Source organism: Rhinopithecus roxellana, chromosome 19 (assembly GCF_007565055.1).
Source record: "Rhinopithecus roxellana isolate Shanxi Qingling chromosome 19, ASM756505v1, whole genome shotgun sequence".
Classification (NCBI taxonomy): domain Eukaryota; kingdom Metazoa; phylum Chordata; class Mammalia; order Primates; family Cercopithecidae; genus Rhinopithecus; species Rhinopithecus roxellana.
In genome coordinates, this window is record NC_044567.1 from 42,821,557 (window position 1) to 42,848,291 (window position 26,735).

A 26,735-nucleotide genomic window follows, 5' to 3' on the forward strand; every position below is an offset into this window, starting at 1 on the left:
TGGTCAGGCTGGTCTCAAACTCCCAACCTCAGGTGATCCACCCACCTCAGCCTCCCAAAATGCTGGGATTACAAGCGTGAGCCACCGTGCCCAGCCTACAAAAATATTTTTTAACTTAGTCAGGTGCGGTGTAGTCCTAGCTACCCAGGAGGCTGAGGCAGGATTACTTGAGCCCAGGATGTCAAGGCTCCAGTGAATACAAGAAAGCAAGACTTTATCTCAAACATAAATAAATAAATAAAGTTTACTTCTGAAGTAAATCCTAATAGTTTACCATGAGTTCAAGAGCAAAGTCTGTAGGCAATGTATTTATTTTGTTTAAGTTATAGTCAGTTGTACATATTAGGCACTCAAAAAATGTTTATGGACAAATGGAATAGCTGTTGAATGGACAAATAAACATAGACATTAACTAGGGTAACAATCAGTTTTAAAAGTATAAAGAGGGCCGGGTGTGGTGGCTCACACATGTAATCCTAGCACTTTGGGAGGCCGAGGTGGGTGGATCACTTGAGGTTAGGAGTTCAAGACCAGCGTGGCCAACATGGTGAAACCCCATGTCAGGTAAAAAATACAAAAAGTAGCTGAGTCTGGTGGTGTACGTCTGTGGTCCCAGCTACTTGGGAGGCTGAGGCAGGAGAATTGCTTGAATTCGGAAGGCGGAGGTTGCAGTGAGCTGAGATCATGCCGCTGCACTCCAGCCTGGGCAACAGAGCAAGACTCCATCTTGGGGGGAAAAAAGTATAAAGAGATTTCTAGAGTGTGCAGGAAGCTGAAATGGCTGGTTCTAGAGATGACAGAATTAGCTGTAAGAAATCAGAGCACAAATCTGGGCAAGAGGAACCACGCTAGCTTGGTTACTAGAGGGAGAAGAGGCTTGCCACCAGGAAAAATAAGTACAATAAGGAAACAGACAGAGAACAGTTCCTAGAGATTTATTATAATCTGTTTCTTCTTTGGCTTTTTGCTTTGCCCCATATGCACATATAATAGAGATTTCTATAATCTCCATTCTTCTTCTTTGGCTTTTGTTTTGCCACATACACACACATACTCAAATAATCAAATGGCCTAAACACAGAGATTATAAACCAATCATTAAGAAATCCGAAGCCCTACCAGTCTACCCCTCCCTGATCCTGCATCTGATGTGAGGCCATAGTCAAGTGCCTAGAAGGAAGACAAGTTTGAAGGACGACCCTTAATAAAGAGCTTCTAGGAAAGTTCAGAGGTGTCAGAGGAACTTGGTGCATAGCCAAAGCGCTGACAAAGGTCTAGGCGCTAGCTTTCCAGAACAACTGGAAAATAGCCACAGCCGCCTTCCCAGCTCTGCTGTAGTAGAAAGTTAATTACTTGTTGCATCCACACTGTCAGAATCATCCTAGAGGAAAAAAAAAAAAAAAAAAAAGACAAAGCACCTGTAGACCCTGCAAAGCAGGAACATTTGTGTTAACAAATAAACTGCTCCCTCCCTCCTGCTCTCCAAGTTTCTTTTTGTGATTTCCTACACCACCCAACCTAGGAGGCTAATATGAAGGTTTTAACTTACTTTGGATATTAAGTAAACCAATGCTACTTTGTCTTACATCAATAGTTTCCAGATTTTTTTTTTTTTTTTTTTTTGAGACAGGGTCTTGCTTCATCACCCAGGCTGCAGTGCAGTGGCGTGATCTCAGCTCACTGCAACCTCTACCCCACAGTCTCAAGCAATCCTCCCACCTCAGCCTCTTGAGTAGCTGGGGTTATAGGCTACCATGCCTGGCTAATTTTTGTATTTTTGGTAGAGACAGGGTTTTGCCCAGTTGCCCAGGCTGGTCTCAAACTGCTGAGCACAAGCGATCCACCTGCCTTGGCCTCCCAAAGTGCTGGGATTACAGGCGTGAGCCACCACACCCACCCTAGTTTCAGAATTTTAATTAATGCGATTGCTCCTTACAGCTGTAAAGATGCTTGGCAGGGCCAGGTCTTCTCTGCGATGGAGAAACAGAGGGGGAGATGGAAAGCAGGAGGGTCTTGCTAGGGTTTTCTAAAGCCTGGAGAAGAATATTAGCCTTCCTGGGCCAGGCACGGTGGCTCACACCTGTAATCCCCGCACTTTGGGAGGCCAAGGAGGGTGGATGACCTGAGGTCAGGAGTTTGAGACCAGTCTGGCCAACATGGCAAAACCCTGTCTCTACTAAAAATACAAAAATTAGCCAGGCGTGGTGGCAGGCACCTATATTCCCAGCTACTCAGGAGTCTGAGGCAGGAGAATCGCTTGAACCCAAGAGGCAGAGGTTGCAGTGAGCTGAGATTGGGCCACTGCACTCCAGCCTGGGCGACAGAGTGAAACTCCTCCCCCATGCCCCCGCAAAAAGAATATTAGCCCTCTTGGGTCAAATTCAAATTTGGTTAACAGGCACTGAGAACTACTGTGTGCTAGGAACTGGGATAGGAGCTCTCTGGTGGGTTAATTTTCAAGGCTACAAAGAAACTGAAGGGTTGAGGGGAAGGCTTTACTTACATCCAAATCATCCATGGCAGGTGGAGGTCTCTTGGTGCTGACCTTCTTCAAAAGCTAGTGGGAAGAAAAAATAACCATAAGGGAGAAGGGAGTGAGGGAAGAACAATCTGCACACTGATGGGCCATAGAAGAATGGCTGCAGCCAGACCGGTCAGGCAACTGCTCCCATCTTTAAAACATCACTGGGGCCGGGCGCGGTGGCTCAAGCCTGTAATCCCTAGCACTTTGGGAGGCCGAGACGGGCGGATCACGAGGTCAGGAGATCGAGACCATCCTGGCTAATATGGTGAAACCCCGTCTCTACCAGAAAATACAAAAGCTAGCTGGGTGAGGTGGCGGGCGCCTGTAGTCCCAGCTACTTGGGAGGCTGAGGCAGGAGAATGGCGTAAACCCGGGAGGCGGAGCTTGCAGTGAGCTGAGATCCGGCCACTGCACTCCAGCCTGGGCGACAGAGCCAGACTCCGTCTCAAAAAAAAAAAAAAAATCACTGGAATGAATTTGAGAAAAGTAAATTGATCCCCTTCTTAAAAAAAATTTAAACACAAAGACACATACAGAGCATCCTCCTTACAAATCCATCCTCCTTACAAGATTGGAATCGGCTAGTGTTTTTATAACTGAAACTAAATAATATAACGACACAGTGTGTGATTTATTGGAAGCCAATGATTTATGATGTGAATTTTTATACTGCTAGTTTTAACTTCCCACGAAGTTGTCTGGCTCAAGAAAACACACACACATACACACACACACGCAGGCCAGGTTTGGTGGCTCACATTTGTAATCTCAGTGCTTTGGGAGGCTGAGACAGATCACTTGAGGCTAGGAGTTCCAGACCAGGCTGGCCAACATGATGAAACCCCATCTCTACCAAAAATACAAAAAAAATAATTAGCCAGGGGTGGTGGCGCATGCCTGTAATCCCAGCCACTCAGGTGGCTGAAGCACAAGAATCGCTTGAACCTGGGAAGCGGAGGTTGCAGACAGCTACTGCACTCCAGCCCGGGAGACAGAGCAAGACTCCATCTCAAAAAGAAAACCACACACACAGGACGGGCGCAGTGGCTCTCGCCTGTAATCCCATCACTTGGGAGGCTGAGGCAGCTGGATCACCTGAGGTCAGGAGTTCGAGACCAGCCTGGCCAACATGGTGAAACTCCCTCTCTACTAAAAAAATACAAAAATTAGCCAGACGTGGTAGTGGGCACCTGTAATCCCAGCTACTCAGGAGGCTGGGGCAAAATTGCTTGAACCCAGAGGCGGAGGTTGCAATGAGCTGAGATCGTGCCACTGCACTCCAGCCTGGGCGATAGAAAACCACACACACACACACACACACAGAAAATAGGAGAACAAGAATTACAGAAAAGTGGAAAAAGCTTCTTCAGAATACAGGCTCCACACTGAATAAGTGAATCAATGTGTATATAATTTCAATAATATTCTTTCCTCTCATCCCTATTAAATAAACATTGCACAAAATAGGTAAAGAACATCAGCATCAATGAGTAACCTGCCTAGAGAGCTTGCATATCTCTGCGTGGCCCCAGTGACAATCCTCCAGAGACATGTGTGCAGAGAAACACAAAGAATGATCAAGTGAGCAGAACACAGCAAGTTCTGTCTCTCACCTCTGCATAATGTTCCACCTGAGCCAGCTCCACCTCTTCATCCCCTTCCCAGTCTCTCCAGTTATCAAAGTCCACAGACAGCCACACTGGCTGCAAGAAGAAGCGCCAACAGTCACAGGCCAGGAGGGCAGAAGCAGGAGTGTGTGGGAGAGTGTGAGCATATGCATGGGAGCACACTTGGGGAAAAGAGGGTCAGTAGGTCCATAGTCCTCCCAACTGCACCCCTTTGACCAGCCCCCTCTAGATTCCCATGTCATCATCATCATTCACAAAGATTTACCAGGAACCTGCTAATCTACACACAAAGCTAGGCATGATAGGGTCTGAAAATCTCAGAAGTCCCACCCTCCAGCCAGGTATGGTGGCTCACGCCTGTAATCTCAGCACTTTGGAAGGCCAAGGCAGGAGGATCACAAGGTGAGGAGTTCGACACCAGCCTGGCCAATATGGTGAAACCCCGTCTCTACTAAAAGTGTAAAAGTTAGCCAGGCGTAGTGATGGGCGTCTGTAGTCCCAGCTACTTGGGAGGCTGAGGCAGGAGAATCGCTTGAACCCGGGAGGCAGAGGTTGCAGTGAGCCAAGATCGTGCCACTGTACTCCAGCCTGGGTGACAGAGCAAGACTCCATCTCAAAAAAAAAAAAAAAAAAAAGGAAGGCTGGGCGTGGTGGCTCACGCCTGTAATCCCAGCACTCTGACAGGCCGAGGCAGGTGGATCATGAGGTCAGGAGTTCAAGACCAGCCTGACCAACATGGTGAAACCCCATCTCCCTATTAAAAATGCAAAAATTAGCCAGGTGTGGTAGTGGGTGCCTGTAATCCCAGCTACTCGGGAGGCTGAAGCAGGAGAATTGCTGGAACCTGGGAGGTGGAGGTTGTAGTGAGCTGAGATCGCACCATAGCACTCCACCCTGGGTGACAGAGCAAGACTCCGTCTAAAAAAAAAAAAAAAAAAAAAAAAAAAGGAAGAAGAAAGAAAAGAAAGAAGAAGAAGAAGAAAGAAGAAGGAGAAGAAGGAAGAAGAAGGAAGAAGAAGGAAGAAGAAGGAAGAAGAAGAAGAAGAGGAAGAGGAAGAGGAAGAGGAAGAGGAAGAGGAAGAAGAGGAAGAGGAAGAGGAAGAGGAAGAGGAAGAGGAGAAGAAGAAGAAGAAGAAGAGAAGAAGAAGAGAAGAAGAAGAAGAAAGAAGAAGAAGAAGAAGAAGGAGAAGAAGAAGAAGAAGAAGAACTCCTACCCTCCAGGAGCCAATTGACTGAAGAGACAACACATCTGGAAAGATAATTGTATCATAAAGCAACATAGGAGTCAACCAACAAGACAGACATGTGCAGCCGGGCACAGTGGCTCACACCTGTAATCCCAGCACTTTGCGGGGCCAGGGTGGGTGGATCACCTGAGGTCAGGAGTTCAAGACCAGCCTGGCCAACATGGTAAAACCCCATCTCTACTAAAAATACAAAATTAGCTGGGCGTGGTGGCACATGCCTGTAATGCCAGCTACTTGGGAGGCTGAGGCAGGAGAATCACTTGAACCTAGCAGGTGGAAGCTGCAGTGAGCTGAGATCGCACCACTGCACTCCAGCCGGGGCAACAAGAGTGAAACTCTGTCACAAAAAAAAAAAAAAAAAAAAGACAAGCTGCATTCCGTGGAGTCAGAGACAACCCTTCAAGGTCCATTTTCCAAAGTTTCCACATTTATACAGGGAAGAAGTTATTCACTCCTTCATTCAAAAGATATTTATTAGTCAGGTGCAGTGACTAACACCTGTAATCCCAGCATTTTGGGAGGCGGAGGCAGGCGGATCACTTGACATCAGGAGTTTGAGACCAGCCTGGCCAACACGGTGAAACCCCATCTCTACTAAAAATACAAAAATTAGCTGGGCATGGTGGCGGGCACCTGTAATCCCAGCTACTCTGGAGGCTAACGCAGGAGAATTACTGGAACCTGGAAGGTGGAGGTTGCAGTGATTCGAGATCATGCCACTGCACTCCAACCTGGGCAATGGAGTGAGACTCTGTCTCAAAAAAAAAAAAAAAAGGATATTTATTGAATATATACTATGGCCAGACTCTCAGCTTGACACAGGGTTTATAAAAATGTTCTGGCCTGGCACAGTGGCTATCACTTATAATCGTAGCACTTTGGGAGGCCAAGGCACATCAATTGCTTGAGCCCAGGGGTTTGAGACCAGACTGGGGCAACATGGCGAAACCCCATCTCTACAAAAAATACAAAAATCAGCTAGGCATGGTGGCACATTTCTGTTGTCCCACCTGCTCAAGAGGCTAAGGTGAGAGGATTGTTTGAGCCCAGAAGGGCAAAGCTGCTGTGAACCTTGATTATGCCACTATACTTCAGCCTGAGTAACAGTGCAACATCCTGTGTCAAAAAAAAAAAAAAAAAAAAAAAAAAAAGGTCAACACACTGTCCCAGCCATTTGGAAGCAAGCTGGGGAGGAAGATGTAAATAAAGCACTATAATACAGTGTGAAAAGTGTGGTGGTGGAGTTATATAGGGGACATCATGGGAACCCCAAAAGGAGTTACAGGAACCCAGGTTCCTGGAGTGGCAGGGCCTTGAAGGATACCCAGGGATGGGGTGGGTGAAGTACATGGTGACTTTTCAGGAAGAAGGTATACCTTGAGCAAAGGTACAGAGGTGAGAAACAGCCTGGTTTATGTAAAAGAAACAAAACACAACAGTCTGCTATGGCTAGAAGGTAAAGCTTGCGGCAGAGAGTATGGGATGTGGTAGTGTGTTATGTTATGGTGCCTGGATCTTAACCTAAAGGGCAGGAAATCAAAAGTTCAAACACCCAAGAGAATCAGGGAGGTAATGAAAAGGAGCAAGTGAGGTGAAGTACATGCTCCACTGAAAACTTCAACTTGAGGCATTTGGGAATGTGCATCAGTGGGGCTAGATTCTCCCATTTTTCTTTTTCTTTTTTTTTTTTTTTTTTTTTCTGAGACAGAGTCTCGCTCTGTCGCCCCGGCTGGAGTGCAGTGGGGTGATCTCAGGTGACTGCAACCTCTGACTCCTGGGTTCAAGCAATTCTCCTGCCTCAGCCTCCAGAGTAGCTGGGATTACAGGCATGCGCTACCATGCTTGGCTAACTTTTGTATTTTTAGTAGAGACGGGGTTTCACCACGTTGGCCAGGCTGGTGTCAAATTCCTGACCTTGTGATCTGCCCGCCTAAGGCTTCCAAAGTGCTGGGATTACAGGCATGAGACACCGAAACTGGCCCTCGCTTTTTTTTTTTTTTTTTTTTTGAAACGGAGTCTCACTCTATTGCCCAGGCTGGAGTGCGGTGGTGAGATCTCAGCTCACTGCAACCTCTGCCTCTCGGGTTCAAGCAATTCTCCGCCTCAGCCTCCCGAGTAGCTGGGACTACAGGCTTGCACCACCACGTCCGGCTAATTTTTTGTATTTTTAGTAAAGATGGGGTTTTGCCATGTTGGCCAGGCTGGTCTTGAACTCCTGACCTCATGATCTATCCGCCTCTCATTTTTCTTTTTTTTTTTTTTTTTTTTTGAGACGGAGTCTCGCTGTGTCGCCCAGGCTGGAGTGCAGTGGCGCAATCTCCGCTCACTGCAAGCTCCGCCTCCCGGGTTCCCGCCATTCTCCCGCCTCAGCCTCCAAGTAGCTGGGACTACAGGCGCCCGCCACCGCGCCCGGCTAGTTTTTTTGTATTTTTAGTAGAGACGGGGTTTCACCGTGTTAGCTAGGAGGGTCTCGATCTCCTGACCTCGTGATCCACCCGCCTCGGCCTCCCAAAGTGCTGGGATTACAGGCTTGAGCCACCGCGCCCGGCCCGCCTCTCATTTTTCAACAGAAGCTTATAGTCTGGATTTTTAGAAGATGCACATTTTTAAATGTCAGCAACTAATACAAAATTTTTAATGTCAGTAATGAGTCAAAATATTTTCTTTTTTTTTTTTTTTTGAGACAGAATCTCGCTCTGTTGCCAGGCTGGAGTGCAGTAGTGCAGTCTCAGCTCACTGCAACCTCTGCCTCCTGGGTTCAAGCGATTCTCCTGCCTCAGCCTCCCAAGTAGCTGGGATTAACAGGCACGCGTCATCACACCCGGCTAATTTTTGTATTTGTCGTAGAGATGGGGTTTCACCATGTTGGCCAGGCTGCTCTTGAACTCCTGACCTCATGATCTATCTGCCTCAGCCTCCCAAAGTGCTGGAATTATAGGCGTGAGCCACCGTGCCCAGCCAGTTTTTTTTTTTTTTTTTTTTGAGACGAAGTCTTGCTCTGTCGCCTTGGCTGGAGTGCAGTGGCACGATCTCAGCTTGCTGCAACCTCCACTTCCCAGGTTCAAGTGATTCTCCTGCCTCAGCCTCCTGAATAGCTAGGACTACAGGTGTGTACCACTATGCCCAGCTAATTTTTTGTATTTTTAGTAGAGATGGGGTTTCACTGTGTTGTCTGGGCTGGTCTCGAACTCCTGACCTCTAGCAATCCACCTGCCCCTGCCTCCCAAAGTGCTGGGATTACAAGTGTGAGCCACCACACCCAGCCTTAAAATAATTTTTGACAATGTAAAGATTAAAACAGGCTGGGCAGGGTGGCTCACACCTGTAATCCCACCACTTTGGGAGGCCGAGGTGGGCGGATCACGAGTTCAGGAGATCAAGACCATCCTGGCTAACACGGTGAAACCCATCTCTACTAAAAATACAAAAAATTAGCTGGGCGTGGTGGCAGGCACCTGTAGTCCCAGCTACTTAGGAGGCTGAGGCAGGAGAATGGCGTGAACCTGGGAGGCAGAGTTTGCAGTGAGCCGAGATCACGGCACTGCACTCCAGCCTGAGCGACAGAGCAAGACTCCATCTTAAAAAAAATAAAAAAAAAAAAGATTAAAACAAATCTGAGAGCCAGATCCAGCTATCAGGCAGTCAGTTTTCAACCTTTAAAGAGGATACATTGGAGGGCCTTAAGTGGGAGAGTGTCAGGGTCAAATATGTTTTAGATAGACCATGCTGGGGGCAATGCAGAGGATGGACTGAAAATGAGACTAAAAATACCCAACAAACTTCTCACCATATGTTGGATGAGGCTTAAACTAGGAAGAAATTAAGTAGTGAATTCATTAATATTTAGGAGTCAGTAGAGCCTGGTTATAAGCCACTAATAGCAATAACAAGATTAATCAGGGGCAGGTATGGTGGCTCATGCCTATAATCCCAGCACCCTGGGAGGCTGAGGCAGGCGGATCACCTGAGGTCTGAAGTTTCAGACCAGCCTAGTCAACATGGCGAAACCCCATCTCTACTAAAAATACAAAAAATGGCCAGGCACGGTGGCTCAGGCTCGTAATCCCAGCACTTTGGGAGGCCGAGGCGGGCGGATCACCTGATGTCAGGAGTTCAAGACCAGCCTGGCCAACATGACAAAACCCTGTCTCTACTAAAACTACAAAAATTAGCTGGGCATGGTGGCAGGCACCTGTAATCCCAGCTACTCAGGAGGCTGAGGCAGGAGAATCACTTGAACCCAGGAGACAGAGGTTGCAGTGAGCCGAGTTCACGCCACTGCACTCTAGCCTGGGTGACAGAATGAGACTCTGTCTCAAAAAAATACGAAAAATTAGCTGGGTGTGGTGGCGCACGCCTGTAATCCCAGCTACTCAGGAGGTTGAGGAAGGAGAATCGCTTGAATCCGGGAAGTGGAGGTTGCAGTGAGCTGAGATGGTGCCATTGCACTCCAGCCTGGGCAACAAGAGAAAAACTCCGTCTCAAAAAAGAAAGAAAGAAAGAAAGAATAAGACTGATCAAGTAATTTCTACAGTGGAAACTACTTCTGGGACTGGAATATAAAAAAACAAGAATTGGCCAAGGCTGGGTGCCATGGCTCATGGCTGTAATCCCAGCACTTTGGGAGGCCGAGGCAGGCGGATCAACTGGTCAGGAGTTTGAGACCAGCCTGGCCAACAAGTTGAAACCCCGTCTCTGGCTGGGCACGGTGGCTCAAGCCTGTAATCCCAGCACTTTGGGAGGCCGAGACGGGCGGATCACGAGGTCAGGAGATCGAGACCATCCTGGCTAACCCGGTGAAACCCCGTCTCTACTAAAAAATACAAAAAACTAGCTGGGCGAGGTGGCGGGCGCCTGTAGTCCCAGCTACTTGGGAGGCTGAGGCAGGAGAATGGCGTAAATCCGGGAGGCGGAGCTTGCAGTGAGCTGAGATCCGGTCACTGCACTCCAGCCTGGGCGACAGAACGAGACTCCGTCTCAAAAAAAAAAAAAAAAAGAAACCCCGTCTCTACTACAAACAGAAAATTAGCCAGGTGTGGTGGCACATGCCTGTAATCACAGCTACTCGGGAGACTGAGGCAGGAGAATCTCTTGAACCTGGGAGGTGGAGGTGTAGTGAGCCGAGATCATGCCATTGCACTCTAGCCTGGGCAACAAGAGCGAAACTCTGTCTCAAAAATAAAAATAAAAATAAAAATAAGAGAGACTAATACAGTTGGGGAAAAAAAGATTAGGCAGGACTTGGTGAGTGATTGAATGTTGGCTGGAAAGGAGGCAAGGACAATCCCAGCTCTAACCTGGGTACATGGAGAGAAGGAGCAGGCCACTTTCCATACACCTACCTTGATATCCTCCTTGGTAAGCCGGGGCCAGGCCACCTTTTCCTTCCATTTCCTCACAAAGCAAGTAATAGAGCGGGAAGAGCGCTTATCCTGGGAGTCCTGCCAGATAGAGAGCCTCATTCTTAGGGTCTGGGGTTTAGAATTAATCTCCAGTTTCCCTGGGCAGCCCGGTTTCCATCCAGACCTTACTGTCCCATCTCACCCTTACCGTGGAGTTCACTTTGGCATAGAACTCAATCTCGTTGTACAACTCCACTCCATCGACATTCTTGCAGCTGAGGAGATAATGAAGCTGAGGAGATGCAGAATACTCTGTCTGGGGACATTAGGAGAAGAGGGAGGTTCCTGGGAAGCCAGGCCCTCAGAGGGGAGGGCCACTACCTGAACACAATGCGGTGATCCTCAATAAGCACGTGGACATCGGTGCTGTCCTCCACACAAAACTCCATGAACACATACTTGGGCCTGTCATACCACAGGGTCCGGGCGTGCTGCCTAAAGATAAGTTGAGTTGGGGCTTCATAGGGGTAGGAGAGGGAAGACTGAGGGCATTTGGGAAAGATGGAAGCAGGAGACTACCCAGGGATGTTTGATGCCACAGTTTTTTCAAAGTGGAGCTAAATGGGACAGAAGGGGTGAAAGGGAAGGGAATGACAGGAGTGGGTGGGTGTGTGAGTGTGAACCTGGGAAGAATAGAACGTGCCAGACTAGGAAAGTAGGAGGTCAAGGAGAACATTCAGGTCACACCTTCCCTCACCCCACAGTTACAGAGACCAGGGGTCTGGGGCTCCCATGGGGCCTCACAGAACCTGGAGCGCCCAGAAGACCTGGAGCAGGGAATCTCCAGGGAAAAGGGCCAGGGGGAGCACCGGAGCCGGAAACACTCACCGTGCCATTGCGGCTCCCGCTCCAGGGTGGCATTTAGAGTTCCAGGCAGGGGCCGCTATCTTTAGATCCTGGGGACGCCCCCAGCAGCTGCCTCCCCTTATATGGTCGGGAGAACAGTTGAGAGGAACAGAGAACATGACCTGGAAGCCAAGGGATCTGCACTCTGGAGATACTCTGGGAGAGCTTAATCCTTGCAGCCCTTCACCCTGGGGTCTTCAGAAACGCACAGACTAGGAATAGACAATCCATCTGCTGGAATCAGGGCAAAGGCTGCCCTAGACGCTACACGCAGGGAATGACTTTTCCCCGGTATCATTCACCTGTTTCTCCAACGCTGTGTGCTCAGTGTCTGATTCACAATAGGTGCTCAATAAAACATTATTGTCCTGAATTAAATCCCCCGGGAAAGGGCGCCCTCGGGGACTTCGGAACTTCAGGCCCCGCCCACCACTCCTCTGGGGTTCAGGCCAACACGCCGTTGCCATGGCAGCAGGGGGCGCGGTTGACGTGCTGCGGGGTTTCCGGGAAGATGGCGGCTGTCGAAGCGGCTGCAGAGCCGGTAACGGTGGTGGCGGCTGTTGGGCCAAAAGCGAAAAACGAAGAGGAGGAGGAAGAGGAGCCGCTGCCACCGTGCGAGGCGGTGCGCTGGGCCCCGGTGGGGGCGGTGGCGGAGGCCGGGCCTGGAGCAACTGCGTTTTTCGAAGAGACGGCGGCCGAGGAGCCTGGCGCTGTCCCGGGCTCCCCGCCGGATTCGCCGGGCCGGACGCTGCGGCGGCTGCGGGCAGAGCGGCGGCGGCTGGACTCGGCGCTGCTGGCGCTGTCCTCGCACTTCGCGCAGGTGCAGTTCCGCCTGCGACAGGTGGTGCGCGGGGCGCCGGCGGAGCAGCAGCGCCTTCTGCGGGAGCTCGAAGACTTCGCCTTCCGCGGCTGCCCTCACGTCCTAGGTTACGAAGGGCCCGGCGACCCCGCCAGCGATGAGGGCGATGGGCTGCCGGGAGACCGGCCACGGTTGCGGGGCGAGGACCAGGTAAGCGGTCGGAGCCGGGCCGCGAGGGATATGGGAATAGGGGAGTCGTGTGGGTGGCAATCTAGACCCGGATGATGGTGCATGAGAGGAGAAGCCTCCCCGACTCGGTTGGTGAGTACGTGTGTCGGAGACCAGGAGACTGGAGTGCGGGGCCGGCTGAAGGGCAAGAGGACAGAGGCCTGGAGAACTGAAGGTGAGCGGTGTGCACGAAAGATGTGGAGAGATGCCGGTGCGTGATGACGTGAGGGGTAGAGGAGCGGTGAGCGAAGTGAGTCGTTCAGAGGGCAGCAGAGCAGCCAAGAGCAGTGCTGCGCCCACTCACCTTTCCCTCACGTATCTAAGTCTTGAACACTTACGCTGCTAGAGGACCCCGACTCCGGGGATTGGGAAAATTGGCAAAGGAAAGGACAGTGAGTTGGAATCCATGGAAATTTAGGTTAACTCCCTGTCCCTGCTTTCCTGAAATCTAGGCAGTCTTTACACTTCTCTGGGTGGGAGTTTGGGTTAACAGCAGGGTCTCTTAGTAACTGAAATAAACACAACTCTTGATTATATAAATTTCCTAATGTTGGAATTTTTCTTTTTTAAGAGACGGGGGGGGGGTCTTGGTATGTTGCCCAGGCTGGTCTCGAACTCCTGGTCTCAAGCCATCCTCCCGCCTCAGCCTCAGGACTACAGGCGTGTGTTACCGTGCAGGCTATAATGTTGAAATTTTTAAACTCTTCCTCCATCCTGATGAATCATTAGGTATTCTGAATGAGGTCCTCTGGTAACTGACAAGATCGATTCAGTGTGCCTACCCCAGAAGTAGTGAAACTATGTATAAGACACCAGGTAAACGTTTCCTTACAAGCTTTGCATCTCTGGAAGTGCACAAAGTGCTGGCTTTATTGGAAGTATTGAGGTACACTGCCTTTTCACTTTATTTATTTATTTGTTTGTTTATTTTTGAGACAGGATCTCACTCTGTCACCTAGGCCAGAGTGCAGTGGCGCAATTTCGGCTTACTGCAACCTCTGCCTCCTGGGCTCAAGCAATCCTCCTGCCTCAGCCCCCCCAGTATCTGGTACTACAGGTGTTTGCCACCACACCCAGTTAATTTTATTTTTTGTTAAGACGGGGTTTCACCACGTTGCCCAGGCTGGTCTTGAACTCCTGAGCTCAAGCGATCTGCCCTCCTTGGCCTACCAAAGTGCTGGGATTATAGACGTGAGCCACCATGCCCCATCCTTTTTCACCTTTTTATCCTTCAAACTACAATCTACTTGTGGCTTTCTTCCTACTTACATTGGTTTTAGCCAAGCAGATTTATCAAGCAGATAATGATCTGTTTATTTTAATCTGAACTGTTTCCAGTGCAATCCTGTGTTTACTGTTCCACCCTTCTCCGTTGGTGAGTATGTGTGTCAGAGACCAGGTACCTACAACTCCTTACGCAAGAAGCACCCACCTCAAACTGCCAGATTTAAGGGCTAGAAAGGAGTTGACAGCACCAAAGGTTCTAAGTGATAAGAAACTCTGTTCATTTTCACCTTCAGGAACACTAGGCCAACCCCATTTTCCATGATGTGATTATGACACATTGCATGCCTGTAGCAACATCTCATGTACCCCATAAATATATACACATATTACGTACTCATAAAAATTAAAAACTAGCTGGGCGCGGTGGCTCACGCCTGTAATCCCAGCACTTTGGGAGGCTGAGGTGGGCAGATCACCTTAGGTCAGGAGTTCGAGACCAGCCTGACCAACGTGATGAAACTCCGTCTCTACTAAAAATACAAAAAAAAAAAAAAAGATTAGCCAGATGTGATGGCGCATTTCTGTAATCCCAGCTACTGGGGAGGCAGAGGCAGGAGAATGGCTTGAACCTGGGAGGCGGAGGTTGCCATGAGCCAAGATTGCGCCATTGTACTCCAGCGTGGGCAACAAGAGCGAAACTCTTGTCTCAAAAAAAATAAAATAAAAAATAAAAGGTAGACTGTGTGCAGTGGCTCGTGACTCTAATCCCAACACTTGGGGAGGCAAAGGCTGGAGGAGGATCACTTGAGCCCAGGAGTTGGAGGCTGCTGTGAGCTATGATCATACCACTATGCTCCAGCCTGAGTGACAGAACAAGACTCTGTCTCAAAAAGAAAAACAAACATTGTACCACCTTAAAAAAAAAAAAAGTAGTGCTTAATTCACCTACAAGTTGTAATCTTGTATTTATACATTGACAGGTGAACAGGTAGGACCAGAGTAGGAGATATCATTTAACTGAATGATTTACTTCTTACCACTTACCTTTTTTTCTCTCTCTTTTTTTTTTTTTTTTTTTTTTTTTTGAGACAAGTTCTCACTCTGTTGCCCATGCTAGAGTGCACTGGCATGATCAGGACTCACTGCAGCCTTGACTCCCAGGCTCAATAGATCCTCCCACCTCAGCCTCTTGAGTAACTGGTACCATAGGCGAGCACCACCATGCTCCACTAGTTTTTTGTATTTTTTTGTAGAGATGGGGTTTTGCCATATTGCCCAGGCTGGTCTTGAACTCCTGGGCTCAAGCAAGCCACCCACCTTGGCCACCCAAAGTGCTGGATTACAGGCATGAGCCACTGTACCCAGCCAAATTTTTTTTTTTCCTTGAGACAGAGTCTCACTCTGTCACCCAGGCTGGAGTGCAGTGGCACCATCTTGGCTGACTACAACCTCCGCCTCCTGGGTTCAAGCGATTCTCCTGCCTCAGCCTCCTAAGTAGCTGGGACTACAGGCACCCATCACCACGCCTGGCTAATTTTTGTATATTTAGTAGAGACAGGGTTTTGCCATGTTGGCCAGGCTGGTCTCGAACTCCTGGCCTTGAACTCCTGACCTCATAATCTGTCCGACTTGGCCTCCCAAAGTGCTGGGATACAGGCATGAGCCACTGCGCCTGGCCCTAGATTTTTATTTTCCACTCTTTTTGCCCAGGCTGGTATGTGGCAGCATGATCACAGCTCACTGCATCCTCCACCTCCTGGGCTCAATCCATCTTTCCCAGCTCAGCCTCCCAAGTAGTTGGGACCACAGGCGCTTACTACCATGACTGGCTAATTTAAAAAAAAATTTTTTTTTGTAGAGGTGGGGATCTCCCTATGTTGCCCAGGCTGGCCACTGCACCTGGCCCCCAATTTTTTTTTTTTTTTCTTTTCTTTTTTTTTTTTTTTTTTTTGAGTTTTTTTTTTCTTTTTTTTTTTTTTTTTGAGACAGAGTCTGGCTCTATCACCCAGGCTGGAGTACAGCAGCACATCTCAGTTCACTACAACCTCTACCTCCTAGGTTCAAGCTATTCTCCTGCCTCAGCCTCCCTAGTAGCTGGGACCGCAGGCATGTGCCACTATCCCTAGCACAATTTTGTATTTTGTGTAGAGACAGGGTTTTGCCATGTTGGCCAGGCTGGTCTCGAACTCCTGACCTCAAGTGATCCACCCACCTTGACCCCAGATATTTTAAAACAATATTTTCTTTTATCTTACTTCATACTGGAAATGATTGTGTTATTTCCTGCCTTGCACCAGAGCTCATTGTTCTCTCTTGTTTGCCCATACTCCAGCAAATAGCATACTGTAGCTACCATGGCAAGTGACAGAGTTCAACAGACTTGGTCATGAAAATGTAATCAGAATTTATGGCTGATTTCTTTGTTCCCTGACATCATAAAGTTGGGAAACAGTGAGAACAAAAACAAAGACTTTTCCCCAGTTCTTTCTCCTTGGGCTGGTTAGACAACTTTCTCCACTCAGAGGTCATTATTTGGAATTTGTCATTCTTTTCTTTTCCTTTTTTTTTTTTTTTTTGACACAGAGTCTTGCTGTGACACCCAGGCTGAAGTGCAATGGCATGGTCTCGGCTCCCTCCAACCTCCGTTCCCCAGGTTCAAGCCATTCTTCTGCCTCAGCCTCCCAAATAGCTGGGATTACAGGCACGTGCCACCACACTGGGCTAGTTTTTGTAGAGACGGGATTTCACCATGTTGGCCAGGCTGGTCTCGAACTCCTGACCTCAGGTGATCTGCCTGCTTTGGCCTCCCAAAGTGCTGGGATTACAGGCGTGAGCCACTGCGTTCGGCCATACTTTTCTTAATTCAGTTCGGTGACATACAACAAATGCATGTTGAGCGCTTATCTTGTGCCAGACACTGTGCCTGGCATTTGTGGTTCAAAGTCAAAACCTTTGTCTTTAAGGAGTTCATAGACTAGAAGAGACAGAATCCTAAACAAATAATGTGATATGAGCTAGACTAGAAGTGTGTACAAACTCTAGAGGAAATGTTTAGTTACGCCTGGGGAAATCGGGAAACCTCTTAAAGGAGAACTAGGCCTTCACCAAATGGGGAAGGGGGACAGGGTTCTAACAATACGCAACTGTACTCTGAAAGGATCACAGAGAGACTGTCCTGAGAAAAGGCTTGCTTTCATGTTGAGCAAAGCTAAAGCAAGAGGATTGCATTTTAAATACTTAAAAAGTTAATTTGTTGTTTTCTTTTTCTTTTTTCTTTTTTTTTTTTTTTTTTCATCTCTCTCATTACTTACTTCTTGAGGGCTTGGTAAGTACCATTTTAAGGTTAAATGTAATACCCTGTAGACTTCTAATTTAAGACGCAGCCTTACCCCTACAAATGATCTGCTGGTTTTGTTTTTTGTTTTTGAGACTCAAGAAAGACAAGGAAGAATCAGTGTTTGAGAATATTAAAATAAGGAGTCACTAGTCAGCAAAACTACAGATACTTTTTTTAAGAAACATTGTTACCTTCCCATCGCCATTATGTGGCTTTTGGATTTTTTTCACTGCCTTAGGCACTTGCCTTTTACTCTTTTGTTTTTGTTTTTGTTTTTTTGAGACAGAGTCTCGCCCTATTGCCCAGGCTGGAGTGCAGTGGTGAAAACAAAGCTCACTGCAGCTTCAACCTCCTAGACTCAAGCGATCATCTTGTCCCAGCCTCTTGTGTGACTGGGACCACCATGCCACCACGCCTGGCTAATTTTTTTTTCTCTTCGAGACAGGGTCTTGCGAAGCCTTGACCTCTTGGGCTTAAGCAGTCCTCCCGCCTCAGCCACTCAAGTAGCTGGGACTACAGGCATGCACCACCATGCCCAGCTAATTTTTAGAAATTTTTTTGTGGCGATGAAGTCTCACTGTGTTGCCCAGGGTGGTCTTGAACTCCTGGGCTCAAGTGATCCTTTTGCCTTGGCCTCCCAAAGTGCTGCGATTACAGGCGTGAGACACCACTCCTGGTGCATTTGATTCTTTTGATTTTGCAGAAGTGGTCTATCATACATCAAAGGGACTTTGGTGAACCTTAGGAAAGCTGGTTATGAGTTTTTTTTTTTTTTTTTTTTTTTTTGAGACGGAGTCTCGCTGTGTCGCCCAGGCTGGAGTGCAGTGGCGCGATCTCGGCTCACTGCAAGCTCCGCCTCCCGGGTTCCCGCCATTCTCCCGCCTCAGCCTCCGAGTAGCTGGGACTACAGGCGCCCGCCACCGCGCCCGGCTAGTTTTTTGTATTTTTAGTAGAGACGGGGTTTCACCGTGTTAGCCAGGAGGGTCTCGATCTCCTGACCTCGTGATCCACCCGCCTCAGCCTCCCAAAGTGCTGGGATTACAGGCTTGAGCCACCGGGCCCGGCCGGTTATGAGTTTTAAAGCCTCTCTCCACACCCTTACCCCAGATTCTTTTGCAAAATTTGGCTGCACAGAGTAATCAGGAGTTGTGTTATGGTAACTGGCTGTGGAGCATGGCATGTCTTAATTCCTAGAAGGGTATCTTAGCTGAGATAGGTTGTCTCTACCCTAACTAGACCTTTGTAGGGAAAAGCCTCATTGTATTCATATCCTATTTCCAATGAGGGACAGATAGTTTCTCTTTTTTTTTTTTTTTTTGAGACGGAGTCTCGCTCTGTCGCCCAGGCTGGAGTGCAGTGACCGGATCTCAGCTCACTGCAAGCTCCGCCTCCCGGATTTACGCCATTCTCCTGCCTCAGCCTCCCAAGTAGCTGGGACTACAGGCGCCCGCCACCTCGCCCGGCTAGTTTTTTGTATTTTTTAGTAGAGACAAGGTTTCACCGTGTTAGCCAGGATGGTCTCGATCTCCTGACCTCGTGATCCGCCCGTCTCGGCCTCCCAAAGTGCTGTGATTACAGGCTTGAGCCACTGCGCCCGGCCCCTATAGTTTCTTAAAGAAAACACCCATTTAACAAATTGCCTAGGATGAAATAATTATTCTTACTTTTCAATCTATCATATGAATTGTATATTTCATTTGAGTTATTGGAAACATCTTATATTTTATTGGTCATGACTGGCTCGAGCAGATTGTTAATGTGCCCTGAGTTTTCCTTTTCCTGCATAATAGACCCAATTGTTTTCTTGCCTTAGAGTGAGCAGGAAAAACAAGAGCGTCTGGAAACCCAAAGGGAGAAGCAGAAAGAACTGATACTACAGCTGAAGACCCAGCTAGATGACCTGGAAACATTTGCCTATCAAGAGGGCAGTTACGACTCGCTGCCACAGTCCGTGGTGTTGGAAAGACAGCGGGTGAGCAGACCCCAGAGGCACCTCCACCACTGCCCAAGGTTAACTTGTCCCTTCCGGCATTCCCAGGGCATCCTCTTTCAGCTCAGTTCTCCTTGGGCCTCACTGAGAATCCCTCTGCTGCCCAAATCAAAGGGAAATTTTACTACTATAAGGAGCCATTCTTTGCTCATACATGGAAAACACAGGTTCCAAAGTTTTATAATATGATAATTGGGCTCTTTCTTTTTGGTGGTTGTAATTAATAATAGAAATAAGAATATGACAATAATTTCATTTGATCACTTAAAAAATTCTACTTGGGCCCATTATACAATGTAATCTAGCTTTTTTGTTTTGTGTGTTTTGTTTTTTTTTTGAGATGGAGTTTCGCTCTTGTTGCCCAGGCTGGATTGCAATGGCGCCATCTCAGCTCACCACAACCTCCGCCTCCCGGGTTCAAGCAATTCTCCTGTCTCAGCCTCCCAAGTAGCTGGGATTACAGGCACGAGCCACCATGCTGGGCTAATTTTGTATTTTTAGTAGAGACGGGGTTTCTCCATGTTGGTCAGGCTGGTCTTGAACTTCCAACCTCAGGTGATCCACCTGCCTTGGCCTCCCAAAGTACTGGGATTACAGGCATGAGCCACCGTGCCTGGCCGTAATCTAGCTTTCTCCTACTACTCACCACCTTTTGATAAACATGCCAGGAATCCAGACTGATTTTAATACTGTATTTATTTATGTAAGACCTGGGTAGACAGGTAAATCTGCTGGTGGAGGTACAGTTATAACCTCCCCTGCATGTTTCTCTACCCCTGTACTGTGGCTGTTTTTCTGGCTGCTCTGGAGTTTATGTTGTCAGAATTTATTTATTTATTTATTTATTTATTTATTTATTTTTTGAGACAAAGTCTCAGTTTGTCACCCAGGATGTAGTATAGTGGCATGATCCTGGCTCACTGCAACCTCCGCCTCCAGGGTTCAAACGATTCTCCTGCCTCAGCCTCCCGAGTAGCTGAGATTATAGGCACCTGCCACCATGGCCGGCTAACTTTTGTATTTTTAGTAGAGATGGGATTTCACCATGTTGGCGAGGATGGTCTTGAGCTCCTGACCTCAAATGATCCACCCACCTTGACCTCCCAAAGTGCTGGGATTACAGGTGTGAGCCATCACACCCAACCTATTATCAGAATTTTAAATTGTTCCTAATAATGTCACTAGGGTATTTTGCACCTTGATATTTTATAGAGATTTTTCTTTAGTTGCCTACAGTAGGGCAAGAAGGGATAAGAAGGATTAGAAATTAAGAAAAATTGGCCAGGCACAGTGGCTCACGCCCGTAATCCCAGCACTTTGGGAGGCTGAGGAGGGCATATCACGAGGTCAGGAGATCAAGACCATCCTGGCTAACATGGTGAATCCCCATCTCTACTTAAAATACAAAAAATTAGCTGGGAGTAGTGACGGGCGCCTGTAGTCCCAGCTACTAGGGAGGCTGAGGCAGGAGAATGGCGTGAACCCAGGAGGTGGAGCTGGCAGTGAACCGGGTCGCACCACTGCACTGTAGCCTGGGTGACAGAGCGAGACTCCATCTGAAAATAAATAAATGAATAAAAGTAAGAAAAATCGGCTGGGTGCGGTGGCTCAAGCCGATAATCCCAGCACTTTGGGAGGCTGAGGTGGGAGGATCTCTTGAGGCCAGAAATTTGAGGCCAGCCTGGGCAACATAACAAGACCCCGTCTCTATGAAAAATTGAAAAATTAACCAGGTGGTAGCGTGTGTCTATAGTCCCAGCTATGGGGGAGACCAAGGCAGAAGGATTGCTTGAGCACAGGAGTTTGAGGTTACAATGAGCTATGATCACATTACTGGACCCTAGCCTGCGTGACTGAGCAAGACCCTGTCTCTTAAAAATCAGTGTATATTGGCCGGGCGCAGTGGCTCAAGCCTGTAATCCCAGCACTTTGGGAGGCTGAGACGGGCAGATCACAAGGTCAGGAGATCGAGACCATCCTGGCTAACATGGTGAAACCCCGTCTGTACTAAAAAATACAAAAAACTAGCTGGGCGAGGTGGAGGGCGCCTGTAGTCCCAGCTACTCGGGAGGCTGAGGCAGGAGAAGGGCGTGAACCCGGGAGGCGGAGCTTGCAGTGAGCTGAGCTCTGGCCACTGCACTCCAGCCTGGGTGACAGAGCGAGACTCCGTCCCAAAAAAAAAAAAAAAAAATCAGTGTATATTCTCCTTGTGTGAAGCCTTTAGAGCAACTAAGGTTTGTTGGATCATCAGCCACTTTGGATTTTTCATACTGTTGTTCTTCTGAGTGAAATCTGACTAGCCTGGTAGAAATTTACTGTGAGTGGGAGGATCCATTTTTATCAGAGAACTAAGAGTTCTTTTTACTTTAAAAGTAGAGAGTCTGTGTTCTTGTCTTGATCAATCAGCAGTTAAGTCATTTTCTTTCACAAATTTAGAGGTCTGTTTTTTTACTTCCATTTAAGGACAGAAGACATACTTAGATTCTCCTCCCTAACCCTCTCCCTAAAAATTTCCAAAGGGTGTGCTCATTGCTTGTGATCTTGATAGGTGATCATAGATGAGTTAATAAAGAAACTGGACATGAATCTGAATGAGGACATCAGTTCCCTGTCCACTGAAGAGCTTCGTCAGCGCGTAGATGCAGCGGTGGCTCAGATCGTCAACCCAGCCCGAGTCAAAGAACAGTTGGTTGAGCAACTAAAAACTCAGATCCGAGACCTCGAGATGTTCATCAACTTCATCCAAGGTTAGATGTCATAATAATTATATTCTGAGTACTAGTAAAAAGGTGCCAATTCTGGGGTGTTTTTTTTTTTTTTTTTTGGAGACAATGTTGCGCTCTGTTCCCCGGCTGGAGTGCAGTGGCGCAATCTTGGCTCACGGCAACCTCCTGCGCAATCTTGGCTCACAGCAACCTCCGCCTCCCAGATTCAAGCAATTCTCCCGCTTCAGCCCCCCGAGTAGCTTGGATTACAGGCTTCCGCCACCACGCCTGGCTAATTTTTGTATTTTTAGTAGAGACGGGGTTTCAGTCTCTACTAAAGAGAGTAGAGACTGTTGGCCAGGCTGGTCTCGTACTCCTGACCTCAAGTGATCCGCCTACCTCAGCCTCCCAGAGTACGGGGAACTACAGGCATGAGCCACCACACCCGGCCAAAAGGTGCCAATTCTTGATGTACTATTTAAGAGGCTTGATGGCTTAGTAGGGGAGACAGCATTGGCAGAGTAGAAAGAGCATGGGTTTCAGAATCAGATAGTTAAAATCTCCACTCTCCTACTCATTGGTTTTATGCCCTTGAGCATGTTACTAACCTCTTTAGTCTTACTCTTGTCATCCATAAAATGATTCATGGTTCATTCACTTAGCAAATATTTATTGAGCCAACTACTGTATGCCACTCCTCATTTTACACAATTAAATAGGACAAGATTTTGTGAAATTCTTGTAATAGGCACCATTAAGTATTATTTTTCCTTTAAAGATCTGCCATAAAGAGCTAAATAAGTGTCTCTTCTATAATTTCTGATTCCAGATGAAGTGGGAAGCCCCTTGCAGACAGGTGGTGGACACTGTGAGTGCAAGGCCGGTGGGAAGACAGGAAATGGCTGCAGCAGAACAGGCAGCAGCAGACCGCCTCCAGGAAACAGCAAAAGTAAGTGTAGTTTCCAGAACAGGCAAATCTCTAGAGACAGAAAGTAGATGAGTGGTTGCCTAGGGCTTGGGTGTGCTGAGGAGAAGAGGGAAATGAGAAATGCTGATGGTATGGAATTGCTTTTGGGGAGGATGAAATATTCTAAAATTGATTGCAGTGACAGTTATACAATTCTGAATATATTAAAAACCACTGAATTAACACTTAAATGGGTGAATCATAGGGTATGTGAATTATATCTCAATACAGCTATTATTAACCTAAAAAAGGAGGCCCAGCTACATCCTGGGTGGCTCTTGCCTTCATGTGAGACCCAGCATGTGGCTCAGACTGATCTCAGCCTGAGATTTGTTGAGTGTAGCTCCGTGCCATCATGGCCTCTCACTAATGAGCCATTGTCTTTTCTAAGCAGCAAAGGCAGAGGATGTGAAGAAAGTCCGGGAGACAGGGCTGCACCTGATGCGGCGAGCGCTGGCAGTGCTCCAGATCTTTGCTGTTAGCCAATTTGGTTGTGCCACAGGCCAGATCCCTCCAACCCTGTGGCAGAGGGGCCAGGCTGACAGAGACTACTCTCCCTTGCTGAAGAGGCTGGAGGTGTCAGTGGACAGAGTGAAGCAGCTAGCCTTGAGGCAGCAGCCACACAACCATGTCATCACCTCTGCCAACCTCCAGGACCTCTCTCTGGGAGGCAAGGATGAGCTGACTATGGCTGTGCGGAAGGAGCTGACAGTGGCCGTAAGGGACCTGCTGGCCCATGGACTGTATGCCTCCTCCCCAGGGATGAGCCTTGTTATGGCTCCTATTGCTTGTTTGCTGCCAGCCTTCTCCTCGGCCCCTCAGGCCATGCACCCCTGGGAGCTCTTTGTAAAGTACTACCATGCTAAGAACGGCCGAGCTTATGTGGAATCCCCAGCCCGGAAGCTCTCCCAGTCCTTCGCCCTTCCTGTTACGGGAGGCACTGTTGTGACCCCCAAACAGAGCCTGCTGACAGCCATTCACATGGTGCTGACAGAGCACGACCCTTTTAAGCGCAGTGCAGACTCAGAATTGAAGGCTTTGGTGTGCATGGCACTGAATGAGCAGCGTCTGGTGTCCTGGGTGAACCTCATCTGCAAGTCTGGGTCACTCATCGAGCCTCACTACCAGCCCTGGAGCTACATGGCACACACAGGCTTTGAGAGCGCCCTCAACCTGCTCAGTCGCCTCAGCAGCCTCAAGTTTAGCCTCCCTGTAGATCTGGCTGTGCGCCAGCTCAAAAACATCAAAGATGCCTTTTGATGAGAGTGCCCTAACCCCAGACAAGCTCCTTGCTCAGTAGGAATAGATGTGTTAGTCTTCCAGCATAGGAGCAAGGAATCAAAAGTGGGGTTAAAGGCTTTTTTGTCAGACCCTGCTCAGGCAGTTGGCCAAATGAGTGCAAAGTCTGTTTTCCCCACCAGCTTAGCATCTCGGAAAGATGTGCTGGAGAGACCCTCTTGTTAAGAAGTTTCTGCCAGGCCGGGCGCGGTGGGTCACGCCTGTAATCCCAGCACTTTGGGAGGCTGAGGTGGGCGGATCACAAGGTCAGGAGTTTGAGACCATCCTGCCTAACACGGTGAAACCCCGTCTCTACTAAAAATACAAAAAAATTAGCCAGACATGGTGGCAGACGCCTGTAGTCCCAGCTACTTGGGAGGCTGAGGCAGGAGAATGGCGTGAACCCGGGAGGTGGAGCTTGCAGTGAGCCAAGATCACGCCACTGCACTCCAGCCTGGGCAACAGAGCGAGACTCTGTCTCAAAAAAAAAAAAAAGGTTCTGCCCTAGTTTGTACCCACAGTATACGTGTGGGCACTTGTGCTTGAACCTCTATTAAAGGAATCAGGCCAGGCATGGTGGCTCACGCCTGTAATCTAAGCACTTTGGGAGTCTGAGGTGGGCAGATCACCTGAGGTCAGGAGTTCAAGACCAGCCTGGCCAACATGGCAAAACCCCATCTCTACTAAGAATACAAAAAATTAGCTGGACGTGGGTGGCACACGCCTGTAATCCCAGCTACTCAGGAGGCTAAGGCCGGAGAGTCGCTTGTGCCCAGGAGGTGGAGGTTGCAGTGAGCCGAGATTATGCCACTGCACTTTAGCCTGGGCAACACAGGGAGACTCCATCTCAAAAAAAAGAAGACATTCAACTTGAGGCTCCTGTTAGTTGAGCTATCTTCTTTCACTTGAAGCAGGTTTGAGAGGCCAAGGCCAGAATTTAAGTTCCTTTTATGAATAGATTTCCCTTTCTTTCTGACCCCAAGGTCAGAGGAGACTATATATTCCATTTCTGCCTCTAAGACTAGGAATGGGAATATCTGAAACAACATTTCTAAGGGTGGTGACCACAGGTTGATTTTAATATGAGTCTTTTTTCTCGTAGAGGTAAGAAGTAAAATCTTGCTGACAAGGTAGTCCTCACGGCACAGACAATGGGCTTTCTGTTTATGAGGGGTGAGAACCATGTTTGTTATTATGTTCTTTAGCAAGTAAACATTCCTCTGCTTACCTCCCAGCAAGACTAACACAGTCTTTAGAAGTAAATATATTCAAGACAAACGAGAAAATCCTGGCTACCCAAGTTGAGTATGTACAGGAATACAAATCGGTAACCAGCAGCTGTTCCTCAGGTTGTGACTCACTGGGCACCACTTGTCCTGGAGGCTGGATGGTGGAGGACATCTGGTTATAGGTACTGCAGCGGAGATAGGTGCCACAGGAGGATAGGAACTACAGCAGATCACTGTTTCCAGAACAGAGGGAGGAGTATCTCATTGCGAAATAGACTCTAGAGTGGTTCTATTTGGTCTTCAGTATTTTAGCCTCTTTAGTTCACATTTGTCATGCAGCTTGTGGTGAGTGCTGCTCTAGGACTGGCCAAAGATGGGCAAAATGGATCACTCCGGACACTACTAATTCAGCATTATTTTCATGTCTTAAAATTGCCACCTGCACTTTGTTTCTGCACTATTTTGTAGTGCATTTTAACTTAAATTTTTTCCAGCAACATGTTACTTAAGATACATTATTGATATTTCATTATAATTAGTGCACCTTCCCTGTGAAACAAGAGAATTGTAAAATGTTGTGGAAAATGATACCTATGTGGATGCTAATGAAATCGTAGTATTTCGTGTAGCTTCTCTGAAGACCTTAGAGACCTGCAGCTTTGGTTTGTAAGTGGGCCTTATCAGCCCATCTGATCCAGATCAACATTTTTTTTAAAGCTGCCTGTATCCTCTATCCTCTGCGATGGATCATCTCACCTTTGATGGTGGTAGTAGGGGTTTTTTGCCTGAAGAAGTTCACTAAAAAGTCCCCTTGACATGACCATCCCCTCCTGCCCACGCCTATAGTCCCTCCCCACAACAGATGTCATCACACATGCTGCTTTTGGAATTGGCACTGTTTTTTTTTTTTTTTTTTTTTTTTTTTTTTTTTTTTTTTTTTTTTTGAGGCAGAGTCTGCGGCCCAGGCTGGAGTGCAGTGGCCAGATCTCAGCTCACTGCAAGCTCCGCCTCCCGGGTTCACACCATTCTCCTGCCTCAGCCTCCGGAGTAGCTGGGACTACAGGCGCACGCCACGTCGCCCGGCTAGTTTTTTTCTATTTTTAGTAGAGACGGGGTTTCACCATGTTAGCCAGGATGGTCTCGATCTCCTGACCTCGTGATCCGCCCGTCTCGGCCTCCCAAAGTGCTGGGATTACAGGCTTGAGCCACCGCGCCCGGCCTGTTTTTGTTTTTTTTTGAGGCAGAGTCTTGCTCTGTCGCCCAGGCTGGAGTGCAGTGGCCAGATCTCAGCTCACTGCAAGCTCCGCCTCCCGGGTTCCCGCCATTCT

General features: G+C 48.1%; 2 protein-coding genes across 5 annotated transcripts; one reads left to right on the forward strand and one right to left on the reverse strand.

The window, feature by feature from the left end:
* Positions 1 to 919: 919 nt before the first annotated feature.
* PTGES3L (prostaglandin E synthase 3 like) lies at positions 920 to 11,780 on the reverse strand. Its single transcript, XM_030923733.1, has 7 exons — positions 11,630 to 11,780; positions 11,123 to 11,236; positions 10,950 to 11,016; positions 10,742 to 10,840; positions 4,138 to 4,227; positions 2,504 to 2,557; positions 920 to 1,381 (listed from the first exon to the last, which is right to left on the reverse strand). The coding sequence occupies exons 1-7, from the start codon at positions 11,764 to 11,766 to the stop codon at positions 1,346 to 1,348; spliced, it is 597 nt and encodes a 198-aa protein (XP_030779593.1). The 5' UTR covers positions 11,767 to 11,780; the 3' UTR covers positions 920 to 1,345.
* Positions 11,781 to 11,924: 144 nt separating this feature from the next.
* On the forward strand, positions 11,925 to 26,127 carry RUNDC1 (RUN domain containing 1). Of its 4 annotated transcripts, none has more exons than XM_030923731.1 (6): positions 11,925 to 12,656; positions 17,221 to 17,226; positions 19,052 to 19,210; positions 21,777 to 21,975; positions 22,763 to 22,882; positions 23,292 to 26,127. In XM_030923731.1, exons 1-6 carry the CDS (start codon positions 11,925 to 11,927, stop codon positions 24,158 to 24,160), a joined length of 2,085 nt encoding a protein of 694 aa, XP_030779591.1. In that variant the 3' UTR covers positions 24,161 to 26,127. The 4 variants fall into 4 exon arrangements, with proteins under 4 accessions (XP_030779591.1, XP_010384027.2, XP_030779592.1 ...); XM_010385725.2 differs by having other exon boundaries at positions 23,295 to 26,127; XM_030923732.1 differs by lacking the exon at positions 17,221 to 17,226.
* The last annotated feature ends 608 nt before the right edge of the window (positions 26,128 to 26,735 follow it).